We start from the raw sequence: 13,225 nt of genomic DNA on the forward strand, positions 1-13,225 counted from the left end.
TCTGTCTGATTCTTGTGAAAAATCTGCACTAGAGCCAGAAGTGCTGTGTAACAGGCTGCAGATCACCACAGTGTACAGTGAAGAACTTTGGCAGGACTGCATTCAGCCTTAAGACAGACCACATTTCCCTCCTTAATCCAGAGATTCCAGCTTTAGGACTATCCAAGAGGTTTCTATAACTGTTCATCAATCTTGCAAGAAGTAAAGATTGAATACTTCAGACTCACTAAACTGCCTTTAGTTTCCTGGAGAATTTCCCACCATATTGTAAGAAATCATAGAACAAGGGCTTTATATTTTGGAAATTGTATTTCGGCTATAAAACAGGAAGTTCCCCTTTCTTATCTTCCTGGCAAACTCTTTCTTCAGATCTCTGAGCAGCCTATTTCCTTATTTCCAACTGTTAGCATTTAGAAAACTCATTTAGAGTTTTCTGCATCATGCAGATTGCCAGTTTTTCTTACCTTCCTTTTCCTCTTTTCATACAGAATGGAAATAAAGGGAAATGGTTCCCTCCATAGCTGTTGCACTGCACACAGAGCCAGTCTGCCTCTCAGCAATGCCACCGAGTAGAACAGGCACAAAGGAGTATTCTGGAGTGTCACCTCTCATGGGCAGGACAAACGACTTCCATTGACTTCCATCCACTTCCTAAAGGTATGGTTGTTCAGAGACAATGTTACCCACAGCATCATATAACATTCTGCTAACTTATTTTCACAGAATTTTATACATGTTGTCCACATGCATATCAAAGATCATGATTTTTTAGCTAGGTATTCACCTTTAACTGCTTCCTGAATAGTACAAAGAAAAGAAACAAATAACTCTTCTAAAAGAAACTTGTTGTTCAAGGCCAATATATTTGCAGCCACCCCTTTCTCTATGTAGCACGGAGAATCATTATAAAAAAATGACAAAAAAGAAAAACAAGGTAGTGTTAATAAAACAACTTGACAGAAGCCACTATGACGTTAATACTGCTACTTAAAGGATAAGAAAAGGGAGGGCAACTTTTCCAAATTAATTATTAAAGTTAAAAAACCTTTATCACTATGTTAATTTGGGGGTGCACTTTTCAGATACATTTATAAGACACACCTGACTTTTATGGCATAAAAATGATTACTGTCTTTGCGTGGTGTTGTGTCCAGCGGGACAGGCAGTTCTGGATGTTCAGCATACCTCTTGTGTGCATCAGATACTGACAACACTTCGGTATGGAATTCACCAGGTCCCATTTTCTGGATCCACCAACCTCGTAGTTCTGCAGCACCATGTACCTCCTGCAGGCAGAATGAGCAGACAGTTGCATCGTCCCTCCGTGCACCTGTTCTGGATGTATTTACACGTGCTCTATTCTGCACGTGCTAAACTCGGAGTCCTACAGAACAAGGAAACCAAGCAGTTTAGCTGTGTGATGTGAAGAGCATTTTGCAACAACAGAGTATAAAAGTACAAGTTTTAATGGTTATTACTAGAATTATAAAAATGTGGAAGAAGAAGAACTAAAACAACAAGTTTAATTGTTTTTATTATAACTAGCAATTTACTAAGAAGCAGTTTGCTCTTAATGAAATTACTCAGATGAGTAAAATGGTCAGGAATTAGCTCGATAGCTCTCCAAGGCTGAAATCTCATCATGTTGGTTGGTTAGTTAGTTAGTTATCCAGAACATTTTATTTACTACTTTATTGTCCTTCACAAGTAACTCTCTCTTCTTATTATATGATTGCAGTGCCTGAATGTACAAATCTAAACAATTCAGCAGATGCTGCCCTCTGTAATCTGAATTTCACAGAGTCATGGGCACTTCTTCTAAAAAGGTTGTCAGAAGCACCTTTCTCTTCTGCTGCTCTCTTGAATTACAGTCATTGTGTGCCACCCAGAGTTGGGACAGCAAAGCCAGGGCATATGACAGGCTGTAGGGAGCAAGAGTCACCACAATCCTCCCATGTCAAACAGCATCCTCTTCCATATATATCCAGAGATGAGTGACTTTAAATACAGCTAAATAATAAATGAGATGTTCTGTTACAAAACAACATCCCCAAGGAGTTACAGAGAGAAAATGTGTGACAGAAAACTGATACTTAATATGGTTCACATGCTTACCTGTATGCTTTTTTTTTACTTATGAGTTGCTTCCAAATAGATTGTTTTCTCATCCTGTGAGGGACAAATGGAGGGAGGGATAAGGAATGGCAACTAAGTCCCATCTTATCTTGCTGGCAACTTAAAATGCCTTACCTCAGGACATTCAGTGCTAAGTTGTCCCTCTTCTATGGTTGCTTCTAATGGGTCTGACATTCCTTCTTCCCCCCCGTATGTGATAACACTCTGTATTTCCATGTGCTCAACAGTATTTTTAGCACATACTGCAATACCCTAGATGGAAAGCAAAGCCACAATGTTGTATCTCACTCCAGTGGTATCAGTTCAGGCTGCTGCCATTTGCTGGTAATTAAGTCATACATCCTTAATTATATCAGATGCATACTAGGATAGCATTCTTTGCCCTAGAAACTTGCTGTGGCATATCATGTGTCAAATTACACCACAAGCAAAAAATATTCCCTGTACTTTCTTTGAGCAGTTCTCACAGTATAAAGCATATGGGAGCATTCCCTTCCTGCACAGCTAGGTGCCAGAAGTGGATTTACACTCCAAATCCCAGGTCAAAGGGGTCTCTGTCCGAGTCTCTCCTGTGGGTCAGTCTTGGTGCCCTTAGTTGTACAACACCTACACCAGTGTGGGGAATGCCAGCCTGGAATTGGTGATTGAAGTACAGACACAGAAGGACTGTATGGCCCAAGCATTGCTGCTGGTCCCTGCAGCATCAGGACATCTTTTCATGAATGTCCTACTACCCTTGTTTGGTTTTCCCTCATTGTAGCAGAACCAGGTGATTGCGAAAGGCATACCTACACACACAAGGGAAGGCAAGTGGTAGAATGACAGCCAGTAGCTGGGAGTCAGGAAGGGTGGACAGCTTCTTTCAACAGCAGAATTTGCTTCTACTATCTGGAAGCTTTCGTGGCATTTCAGCCTCTGCTGGCTATCACCAGCATGGATAACTTACAAAGAAAAGCCCTGGCATTTGTCTCACTAGAAGACAGCTACAGAAGAAACTCTTAGGACATTGAAAGCTCCCACACTAGGAAAAACTTTAGGAAAAAAGAGCAATCCTTAATTTTTCATTTATCTTTCCAAAAGCAAAGGAGTTACAAAGAACCTCTTTTGGGTTTGGATGGGTTTTTGCTGTTGTTTTTGGCTGTTTGTGAGATTGTTTTTAATTGCCAAGTGAATTTAACATTTTGAAGTTCAGGTTTGTACAACACTGAGGACTGGAATTTTAAAACAAATATGATTAGGATCAACCTCCAGATCTGTAGAATTAAGAAAGAGAATCCCTGAGTTTTCTGTAAATAAGCTTTTGCAGAAATAGTTTACAGAGCACATAATGATCAGAAAGTGTTTGCTGTTTCACAAGGAGAGCAGTAGCAGTAAGGGGGGAGACCTACTGACAAGTTTCCTATCAAGTGATGGCATGAGCTGCGTGACCTCCCTCACAGCATACTGGAATATTTGTTTGAAAAGCAAGCTCCTGCTGGTATGATTTCAAAACGTGGCCATAAATTAGTTCTTACCCACAGCTGTCTGAAACCCAAAGAAATTAACTCACGTTCTTCCTATTGCTTCATTCTGACAGGTGGGCCTAAAACATTTGCATGTCGTGATTACCATAGGTGTGTGTTGCTAAATCTTGGCCACTAAGTGCCAAGTGACATAGTCTCATTATCTGTTTATTTTGACATCTCTGAACATAATATGAAGCAATCATTGATGAATGCTTTATAAAGAAGCATACCCAATGAGTGTTGAAATTCTGTCATTCTTCAGAGGAAAAAACAAAAATGTTTGAGCAGTGAGTACATTACATTATGTATGAGCAAATGTATAATCTTGTCTTCATGCATTTTTGAAGCTAGTTGAATCCCAAGGAGTGAAGACATCTAATCATAAAACATATTTGTCTGTAACATTATCTTCCTTCCATAAATTCTCTTTGCTTTGCAAACAGATGGAGTATTCCTCTCCAAGAGGGGTAGAATAAAGAAGTCATTGGTCACAGTAATCTCTGGGAGGAGGCTCTTCCTTACTAATTGGTAGCAGTAGGATTTTGTCAGCAATATGTCATTATTTGGGGTGATGTTATGTCCACTGGAGGAGTTCTCCCTCTCTCCCTCACTTCTGGTGAATCCATTAAGATAGTTCTATTTCACCCAGAACAAGTGTTACTAATGGATGTTGCTAGGGGATTTTTACTTCTTATTCTTCACTGATAAGAGCTGTACTGTTGGAAAATGGGGGAGGGATAGAGGTGATACAGTAAGCTTCTGCATTAGTTAAAAGTGACTAAAACATCTGCAACCACTGCATAAATAAGGCATTCCACACCTTTAAAAACTTTAACACACTCTATTTGGGGAATAAACCAAGCAACTGTGCTGACAGCTTACATGCCAAGTTTCAGCTTGATGAACATTTGAGTGATCCTCGATTAAAAACTGTGAAATATCAGGAGTTTATAAACAGTACCTGATCCTAACTGACATTCCAAATAGACGGTAATTAAGCTGCAGTATTTATATAGTACACTACTTCATACACTGGAAAGACAGAAAGTAGTCTCCTTCTTTAGAAGTACTGCACCAAGTATGTCATTGGGTCACCTGAAAGGTTATTATAAATAGAACAACTTGGCTGAATGCAAATGACATTATATCTTGGTGCTGCTGTCTTGGGAAGGAGTCTGTACTCTAGCTGTGATCTCCAGCAAATCAGATGCCTCTGTATTCAGTATCAGCAAATTCTGTATTATCAGCTGAAAATATGGGAGACAGTGCTATATGCATAGCCCCTCTACAGGCTTTGCAACACAGGGCAGATCTACTCCCATCTCCTTGTCTGCCTCTTCCACTCGGCAAAGGCTCAAAGAAAGCTCTGCAGGACCCCTCCTCTGCTCATTTCTTTTCCTAGAGAGGTCAGGGGGAGCAGTGCAGGATGGAAGAGTGAGATGAGCCCCATCCATCACTCAGACTTATAAGGAAAGTGATGTTCTGCTCACACCAGCACTGGCTAACAATGCTGAGATGAAGCCAGTCAAGAATAAAAGCTTTCAGATTTATTTCTGGGAGACAGATTTCAGTTTCATGACTTGTAATGGTTTATATAGGGACCTAGCATAGCTGTTAGTTCCAATATCTCATATTCATCATGAAAAGTGTTTGTGGTGCCAGGATTCTCTACTGCTTTGCTGTGTGTCTTGGGGACTCCATTCAGTGAGGGTTTATAGTTGGGGTCTACAAGATTATGTAGAGGTGAAGATCGTTGTGATAATGCTGGAAGATTTATTTTGGAAGGACAAAAAGTGCAGGAAAAACACAAGGGGGAAGCAGGGAAATATTTCTTAAAAGAGTACTACTCGGGAAGAAGTCAGATACATCAGTCCTATTATCTGGACCAACATTTGGCTTTTATAAATTTCTACCACTGGAGTTAAACACTTTCTTTATGATATTCAGTTGTGTTAGAATCATCCTTTTTGTTCCGTGCCCACTGATAAGACTTTTTGTGCTTTACATTTGAGAAGGAGGTTTACTAGAATAGAAACTGTTTAGGAAGAAACAAGCACCGGTTGCCTGAAGACATATCCTGAAGGCTGCTGTGAGGTACAGCCACAGGTGGACTCACACATGGCTGCAGCTGAATGTGAGGAATAGGATTTGGGGAGAAACATCCTTGGGGATGTTGTCCACTGCAGGAAAAGACCTTCCACCACCCTAGAGGAGAGGCTACCCCTCTGCATTGGGTTCCGGTAGATTTGTAACAACAGATGGAAAGCAAGGCTGGCATCCCTTACAGAGCAGCTAGAAAAGAAAGACAGGAAGGTAGCAGGCTCGAGAGCAACAACAGCGCCTTTCAGTGGGTGAGGGCACTGCCCCTGCCCTCTGATTGCACTCACTGTTGCAGCTGTCAGGCCTTTCCTCCCTGTGCAAGGCAATACCTCTGCATGTTGCTCAGACTTCTCTCATGGATAATAATTAGTCGTTGTCTTTTTAAGAAATGGGAAACACAACGAGACCCATCACGTTTAGACATGACAAAGGGAATGTTAGATAAGGCATCTTTAGGTGCGAAATGCTCAACAGCCCGCAGGCATCCAGCTCTTAATCCTGCCGACACTGACATACGAGATTGATAAGGCAAGTGACACAGGTACCATTAGTTCCCAAAATGCTTTAATTATTGCACACGTGATGTGATCCCAGGCTTCCTATTTTCGAAGCGCAAACTCAAAACGCATGGCTGGCTGCAAAGCCCCGTGCGGAGCGGGGCAGGCGGGGTGGGAAGTGCCGAGCGGGCGCTGGAGGGAGCTGCCGCCACGGGCATCGTGCCGGCTCTGCCAGCGCAGAGCGAGAGAGCGCTGCAGGGCTGTGAACCACATCTCTCGCTGTCACTTCAGCTCAAGAACGGTCTCTCTTTTTAAAGCGAGACAAGCTAGTTTCCTAGTCGGGTAAGTAAGCCAAAATCTGCGAAGCTGCGCTGAGCAGAAATCTTAATTCTAATCAGTGTTGTATACCTTTCCCCTTAAACATGGCATACCTCTATTTTATGTAACGTTTGAATAGAAGCTAAAATCCTGCATCTAATATCTGCCTCTGTCCTATTGTAAAGATAAACATATCCAGATGGGATACAACAAAGACACGGTGTGTCTCTGAGCCTCTCCTGTTTTCTCTTGCAGCACCTGGGGGAAGATCATGTCACTACTGCATCTCTTTGGAGGTTAAGTGAAGTTAGCTAAGGCTGAATTTTTAAGATTGAACATGGTTTTCAGGGCAAAAGCAATTCCCAAACAGTGCCATTTTTATTTATTTATTTATTTATTTTTCTGGAAAGAAAAACTGGAAACCTTATTAAAATCGTGTGGTTACTATGTGAATTTTTCTCTCATCATTTCTTCTGATGTTACCATCAGAGATAACGTCACTCTGAACATCACTCAAATATCCACAGTGTTTTTAAAAACAAAGGCTAATTATTTTTTCAACCCAAAGGTCCCATTCCCTGGCAAGGGGTAATTTAAAATTCAGCTTACTCTGGTAGACAAAAACAAAAAGAGTTAATCAGTGACCTAAAAAATCGGCCGTTGCCTAGACACCAGTGACCAGGAGCCTTTTACAGTTTGCTGGTACAAATGCTGTATCGCACCAGGCAGTAATGTCAAGGAACCTGAAATGAAAATGTAACGGTGTTGAAAAGACAGAACTGCTTATTAGCTCTTCCTTCTCTATACTAGGAATACACAAGTAGAATGTAACCCGTCTGATGATGCATCTTCAATCAAAGGTTTGCCATGTACCGAAGAGAAAGGTAAAACTGAGTTTCTGACAGTGTAAAACAATGGCTGGGTAACTTGCATGTAAGTGCCTCAGATTAATTAGCTTATGAGTTGTATACATCACAGTTTCCTGTTTATAAATGCTTGAAGAATGGGTATCCCCAGACACTGGAGGATTGCCAAAGAATAAGAGAAACCTATAGATCAGTACACCTAATGTTAGTGACAAGAGAAACATTGCAGACGTAGCTGGGGAGAGTTTGATTATATTCTGTGTATGTCCTCCTGGAAAAGGGAGCTCTTTTACCTTGCAGATGAAAGCACGTGATCCAGGGATGGAAAGCTGACTAAGACAAGCTCAAGTCTGACATAAATTTCTACTTCTAGCAGGAATATCAAACATAATCAAACTAGCTTATCAGCAATGGTAGATGGATTTACAATAATTCAGATTCTGTAAGTCACAATTCTACCTTAGTCTAACTAGAAGGGAAGTTGGTGGCTGTCACCAGCGGATGGCATGGCAACAGTGGGGTCATTCCTCACAAGTGCTGAGGCCATGCAGTCTCAAAACAGGTATGGGGCAGATGGGACCTTCTGTCTTGCCTTATTGGTGATGTGGGCAGGAGGCATGGGAGGGCAAAGCAGCTCAGGAGTTCAGAAGTCACAAAGTCCTGTTTTTGATGCGATTCACACAGCAAGCGTGGTGAACCTTCCAACTGTGTTGGCAGAGTAACAGGTGGATTTTGATGGAATCCTGCCTGAGTTCTGCTAAAAGGTCAGCGAAGAAGATGTTTTTATGTAAAACATTTCCATTTCAATGAATCAGGTCTTTTTGTTGAAACTGAAATGTTTTGCTGAAAACCTGTTGTGTTGGAAAACTCCCAACCATTTATGTCTCTCCTACTCTCATAGAGAAGAAATGGATTATCTCCAGCTTTTGCTTCCCCTTTTGATGCATCAACCCCCCTATGCTTCCTCTTGTGCCCACTCAGGGTCCACCTCATAAAGCACACATCTGTTAAAGGGACCAAATATGTTTGTACTAAAAAGTGTAAGATCTTCAGAGTACAAGGAGGAAGTAAAAGTACTCCCAAATAAAAAGACACAGTACAGCTGTGTGATGAGAGTGCATCACTAGCCGAACTTGAGCTCAGCCCATCCTTTCTAAAGGACAAAGGCCATTTCAATTCCTGAAATAACAGCTTGCCTCAGAGATCTGGAAACACTGGTAAAGCATTTGAGGGCCGTCTTAAAAAACAACACCAACAAAAAAACAGCAAAGCAATGCCATAGTTGGCAAAAAACCACCACTAACGTTTCTGCATTAAACCAGAGCTGAATTTGGCTACGGTTAAATTTTGAATTCAGACTGTATAGGAAGACGTGACCAGGTACACTCAATAATTTGTCATGAAAATACTAGCCAGGAAATTTAACTTTGTGTATGTGTGTATCATTCCCAAATGCCAGTCTCTGTGAGCATATCTATTACTTGTAAGCATTTACTAATCATTTGTGAACAAATGTTAGCAGTTGGTTTGTTTCCATCTGTCATTCCTGTCACTGTCTGTGCCTGGCCACGTCACTGTGCAGAGATGTGCAGTTGACTTTTTTTCCCTTCCTGACAATACAAACTTTTTAGATAGGATAAATATGTTTGAGGATAATTCTAGAGAAAGTTGACAGAACCATCTCCAGCTTGAAGGGACTCTCTGCTAAGGTGATATTTTTTTCCTGTCAAGAAAGTACATTCAGGGTCATGCACTGCCTGTATCCCTCGCGTAGTCATTCAGGAGAGTTACTGTAGTTTACATATACTTATCTGAGCCAGCAGTGGGGCACACCAGCATGGGGTCCAGAACAGGCTGCAAACTCATCCAGAAACTACGGTGAATGTGTAGGCCCAGGCAGCACGTTTCTGGCATGAGGAACAGTTTGTGACTGAACCCTGCCTTAAATCAAAGTGCTGTGAAGGAAATGACACCACCTGATCTAAGATTTTTAAGCCACTCACGTGAGATTCTAAAAAGCAAAGAAGTGGTCTCTGGGAGGATAAAAGAGAATGTTAAGGATGAAAAAGGTACCACTGAGGTAAGCCAAAACAATATCAACCTCAAACAAAGAACTGGAAATATGGAAGTTGATGCAAACAAATGCCTTGCAGACACTTTCATACTAAAGGTACTGATTGGGCATGGAACTTTGTCTTGGCTTCAAGGCCAACAAATTTGCAAAGTCTTAAGCAGGAGTTACGTATCTCTGTTTAGTTTTGCAAAGTTTTGGATGTTGTATATCTCACAAATCTTGTCTGTTAGTAAACAAACTGTCCTGTTTTCTGACTGCTCCATCGCCCACTACCCTTGTTTATCACTTTGGCTACGGCTAATTGCATGGTTATAGGCATTGCCTCATTACACATAGCACTGCTGCAGTAAGCTAGCATCCATCCATGCTTGCAAATTTAAAGCCAGCATAGACACATCTCTCCCATCCATGGTAGCTTCCTGGACTGTGAATATACGTATTGAAATACTTTCAATTACAAGCTCTAGGCAACAGATGAGTGTTTCTTCTATTCTAAGTGGGAAAATGCATTTGCCTTCAGTATGTGGTCTTTCTACTCTCTTACAAAAATAAGAACAAACATTTTTAGCAGTATTTTTTTGCCTATTTTCATAATTACCATGAGTAAAAAATTACCCCTGAATTAGTTTAGTTCAACACAGTGTGGCAGCTTAAAATAGCACAGGATATTTTTCAATATTTTGTGGACAGCAAAAATTGATGTCTTGCTCTGGTGCTGCATTAGCTTTTTGTGAAATAATCCCAGTAAAGGGCTATTTCAGTATTTTTGAAGCTATTGAAAAATCAGACTTTTGTAGCTCTATGGGAAAACAAACAAACAAACAACACACATTATTAATTCATTTGCATACTTGCTTTGCTACATTTCCATTCCTCTCTGCTTCTTCCCCCCTCTGCAGGCTCAAGGGAGCAGATCCTTCCATGTTTCCAGTTGGCATAGCTCCACAGAACAGCTGTGCCAATTACTTCCAGTTGAGGACTACCACTGGGTGTATAGATGCTTGTACTGAAGTTGTTGCAATTACTATCATTATGTTATTTCTTGGCAAGGAAAGGAGAAAGATAAGTGAGTGTCTGGGGTGCTTTGTTTAACTGCGGTGGGCCACTTACTCATGCCAACCACCGGGAGCTACTAGGAAGCAAGCACAGTGAGAAGTGAACTTCTTGGAAATTTCAAATTTAACATGGCAAGGAGACAAAGGGGCTCCTTAATGAAACCTAATATACTTTAGGTCTGCCAGTTCCTTCAGAAAGGGAAAGCATTTTTCAATGTGTTAGATTACTGCCGCAGTACCTATTATGCATTTGCTATTGTGCAGCTTACAGAGATCTTTACCACTGCTTCGACCTGCAGGAGCTACTCGTGTAATTCCAGTGCTTAGGAAAACTATCGTGTGGTTTACCTCCACCTGAGAAAACATCTTGATGACTTGCTCCAAACGGTACACAACTATTCACACACCTGGGATCACAGTGCTGCGAAGGGAAGTCTTTAGACAAAATTAAGAGTGGGCTGGAAGCTTCAGTTGGCAGCTAGAGGGGTGTGAAGGACTTCAATGTTTTGTAGCTCAGTGGGCACAGCCCTGAGAGCCCTTTCACATTGGAGAAGCTTCAAGGCCTCCTTCTACCAAACCAGCTGCCTCCAGTGCTCAGACAAACACTGTATTACATCTGGTCTGGATGTAGCATTACAAACAGTTCATGTATCATGAAGATGATTTTTTTATTACTTATTATTATTTCTGTACAGCGTCTCTTCAGCAGTTCCTGGCTTTATTACGGAGGCACTGAGCAGTTCACAACACTCCAGGGCTCAGACCAAGCAAAGGGCCAGACCCACCATCACCAGGAGGGCCCTGCCCTACGCTGGCTTTACCAATGAAACACAGAGAGAACCCTTTCATACTTAATTTATGTGTTTTAATTAAAGAGTGCAATTTGAAACTGTGACAGCGTTACCTTGCGGAAACACTGATTGCAAATATAACATGCACCACCACTCAAGTGTTCAGGAGGAATGGGAGTGCCACACTAGTGCCCACCCCAAAGTCCCTCATCCATAGTTTTGTTTGTTGCTCATCTATTTGTCAGGCAGCACCTCCTGCCGCTGCCAGCAGAACCCTTTGCAGGGCGGCTGCGCCGCCCGTCGTACCAGCCCCGATTCCCGTCGTGCCGGCCCCGCTCCTTTTCCTGCACTACGGCGTTTCCGTAGCCGTGTCCTCCGCTGCCCTCGCGCGGCTCCCCCGGTCTCCAAGCGCGTTTCTACGAGGCGCCTATAAACAACATGGCGGCAGCGGCCCCTCCGCCTGCCCGCGGGCTGTAGGTGGCGCGGCGGTGTAATTTTACGGCGCCGGGGCAGCGGGTCCTGCCGCCTCCGCGCCGCTCCGTCCCGCACTGCCCCTCCTCGCCGGGCCGCGGTGAGGACGGCAGGGCAGCGCTCCGCCCCGCCGTGCGGGGGTGTCCGGGCGCCCGGGAGCAGCTCCTGCGCTGCATTACAGCGGAGCGGCGGCGCCGGAGCTGCCAGCGGGGCTCCGCGGCGGGAGGGGCACGGGGACCGGGCGCCGGCAGGAGCGAGAGGGCTGCCGAGAGGGCAGCGGGGCCATGTCGCTGCAGAGCCCACCCGCGGGCACGGCTACCGCTGGCCTGCCCCACAGCGCGGAGCTGGAGCAGGAACGGGAGCAGGGCAGCGCGGCTCCGCCTGAGGCCGAGGAGGACGGCGAGGATGAGGAAGATGAGGAGGAAGAAGGAGAGAAGGAGCGAGACAAGCTGCCGCCCATCCCGGCGGCGTGCGGTGCGGCGGCCGGGGTAGGTCGGGGCCCGGCGGGGCAGGGCGGGTCGGGGTCGTTCCGCTCGGCTCCGCGGGGCGCCGTGAGCGGCTCCTTCCGTGCTCTGCGCCGCCGGGCGGCTTTCAGTCAAGTTTCTTAATAATAACGCTAGTGTCTGTCAGCAGTGACATAACGAAGCTAGAAACGCTCCGTCTGCGTACAGTTCTATAGCGTTTTACTGCGCTCTTCACCCGGGTTAGTCATGGCTGGGGCTCCGCAGCGTTGCTCGGGGAGGTTGTGGGGTGGGAGTGTCCGCTTTCCGTGCTCTTACGGCGAGAGAACCTCCTGGAAAACGCCTCGGTATTTTTAACTTTTGGTTACGTGGTCTTTTCCGTTTTCTACCTTATGCTGAATGAATTATTTAACACAGGTAGGAAAAAAAAAAACTGTGAGAGAGCTTATTTGCCGGGATAATTCCATTTCGGAAACCTCATTCGAGATCTTCAGTCTTCTTCGAGCTATGAGTTACTTTCTGTTGGCTGCCCAGTGTTATGAAACATACATTTTTCCTGGCGTGAGTAGCTCATTGTAGCTCCACGTGAAAGCTGTGACTTCAGTCCCACCCCAGAACGTCACCCATCCCATCGTAATACGGTTATGAGACTTAATTGAATGGTTCTGAGAAGTATCTGATTAACTAGAAATTACCCTTATATATAATTTGAGTCTAAGTGATTGAGTGTCTGGTGGTTATGACTGTCATGAAATAATTGTAATGTTAAACCAAGTGATTGTAGGCAAACTGCAAACTCCTTTGAGCAATTCTGCCAATTTGTGTTTTGCCTGCAATGTTCCAGTCTTCTGAAAGGCTCTCAGCTTTGCAGATCTGACAGAATTTGGGAGAATGTGTTTGTTGTTGTGATTCAAATGGGGATTTGGGAGAAGTCTGTGATGAACAAGTACC

The 13,225-nt window shown here is 43.6% G+C and overlaps 1 protein-coding gene and 1 long non-coding RNA gene across 9 annotated transcripts in view; one reads left to right on the forward strand and one right to left on the reverse strand.

The window, feature by feature from the left end:
• The first annotated feature begins 553 nt into the window (after nucleotides 1–553).
• HECTD2 (HECT domain E3 ubiquitin protein ligase 2) overlaps nucleotides 554–13,225 on the forward strand; it is a 44,231-nt gene continuing 31,559 nt past the window's right edge. The window contains exons 1-2 of one of the 7 annotated variants that reach the window (XM_015866884.1): nucleotides 554–657; nucleotides 7,367–7,440. In XM_015866884.1, the coding sequence (XP_015722370.1) occupies nucleotides 7,396–7,440 (45 nt within the window). In that variant the 5' untranslated portion in view covers nucleotides 554–657; nucleotides 7,367–7,395. Of the gene's footprint in view, nucleotides 658–5,991; nucleotides 6,581–7,366; nucleotides 7,441–11,677; nucleotides 12,302–13,225 lie in introns of those variants that run through there. The other 6 variants (XM_015866881.2, XM_015866885.2, XM_015866883.2 and 3 more) reach the window with 6 other exon arrangements.
• Nucleotides 566–2,836, reverse strand: LOC107315934. 2 transcript variants are annotated; one of them, XR_004307724.1, is made up of 4 exons: nucleotides 2,251–2,836; nucleotides 2,116–2,169; nucleotides 1,186–1,384; nucleotides 566–651 (listed from the first exon to the last, which is right to left on the reverse strand). It is a non-coding gene; the product is annotated as an uncharacterized LOC107315934 (long non-coding RNA). The 2 variants fall into 2 exon arrangements; XR_004307723.1 differs by having other exon boundaries at nucleotides 2,116–2,836.

Source organism: Coturnix japonica, chromosome 6 (genome assembly GCF_001577835.2).
Source record: "Coturnix japonica isolate 7356 chromosome 6, Coturnix japonica 2.1, whole genome shotgun sequence".
NCBI lineage: Eukaryota > Metazoa > Chordata > Aves > Galliformes > Phasianidae > Coturnix > Coturnix japonica.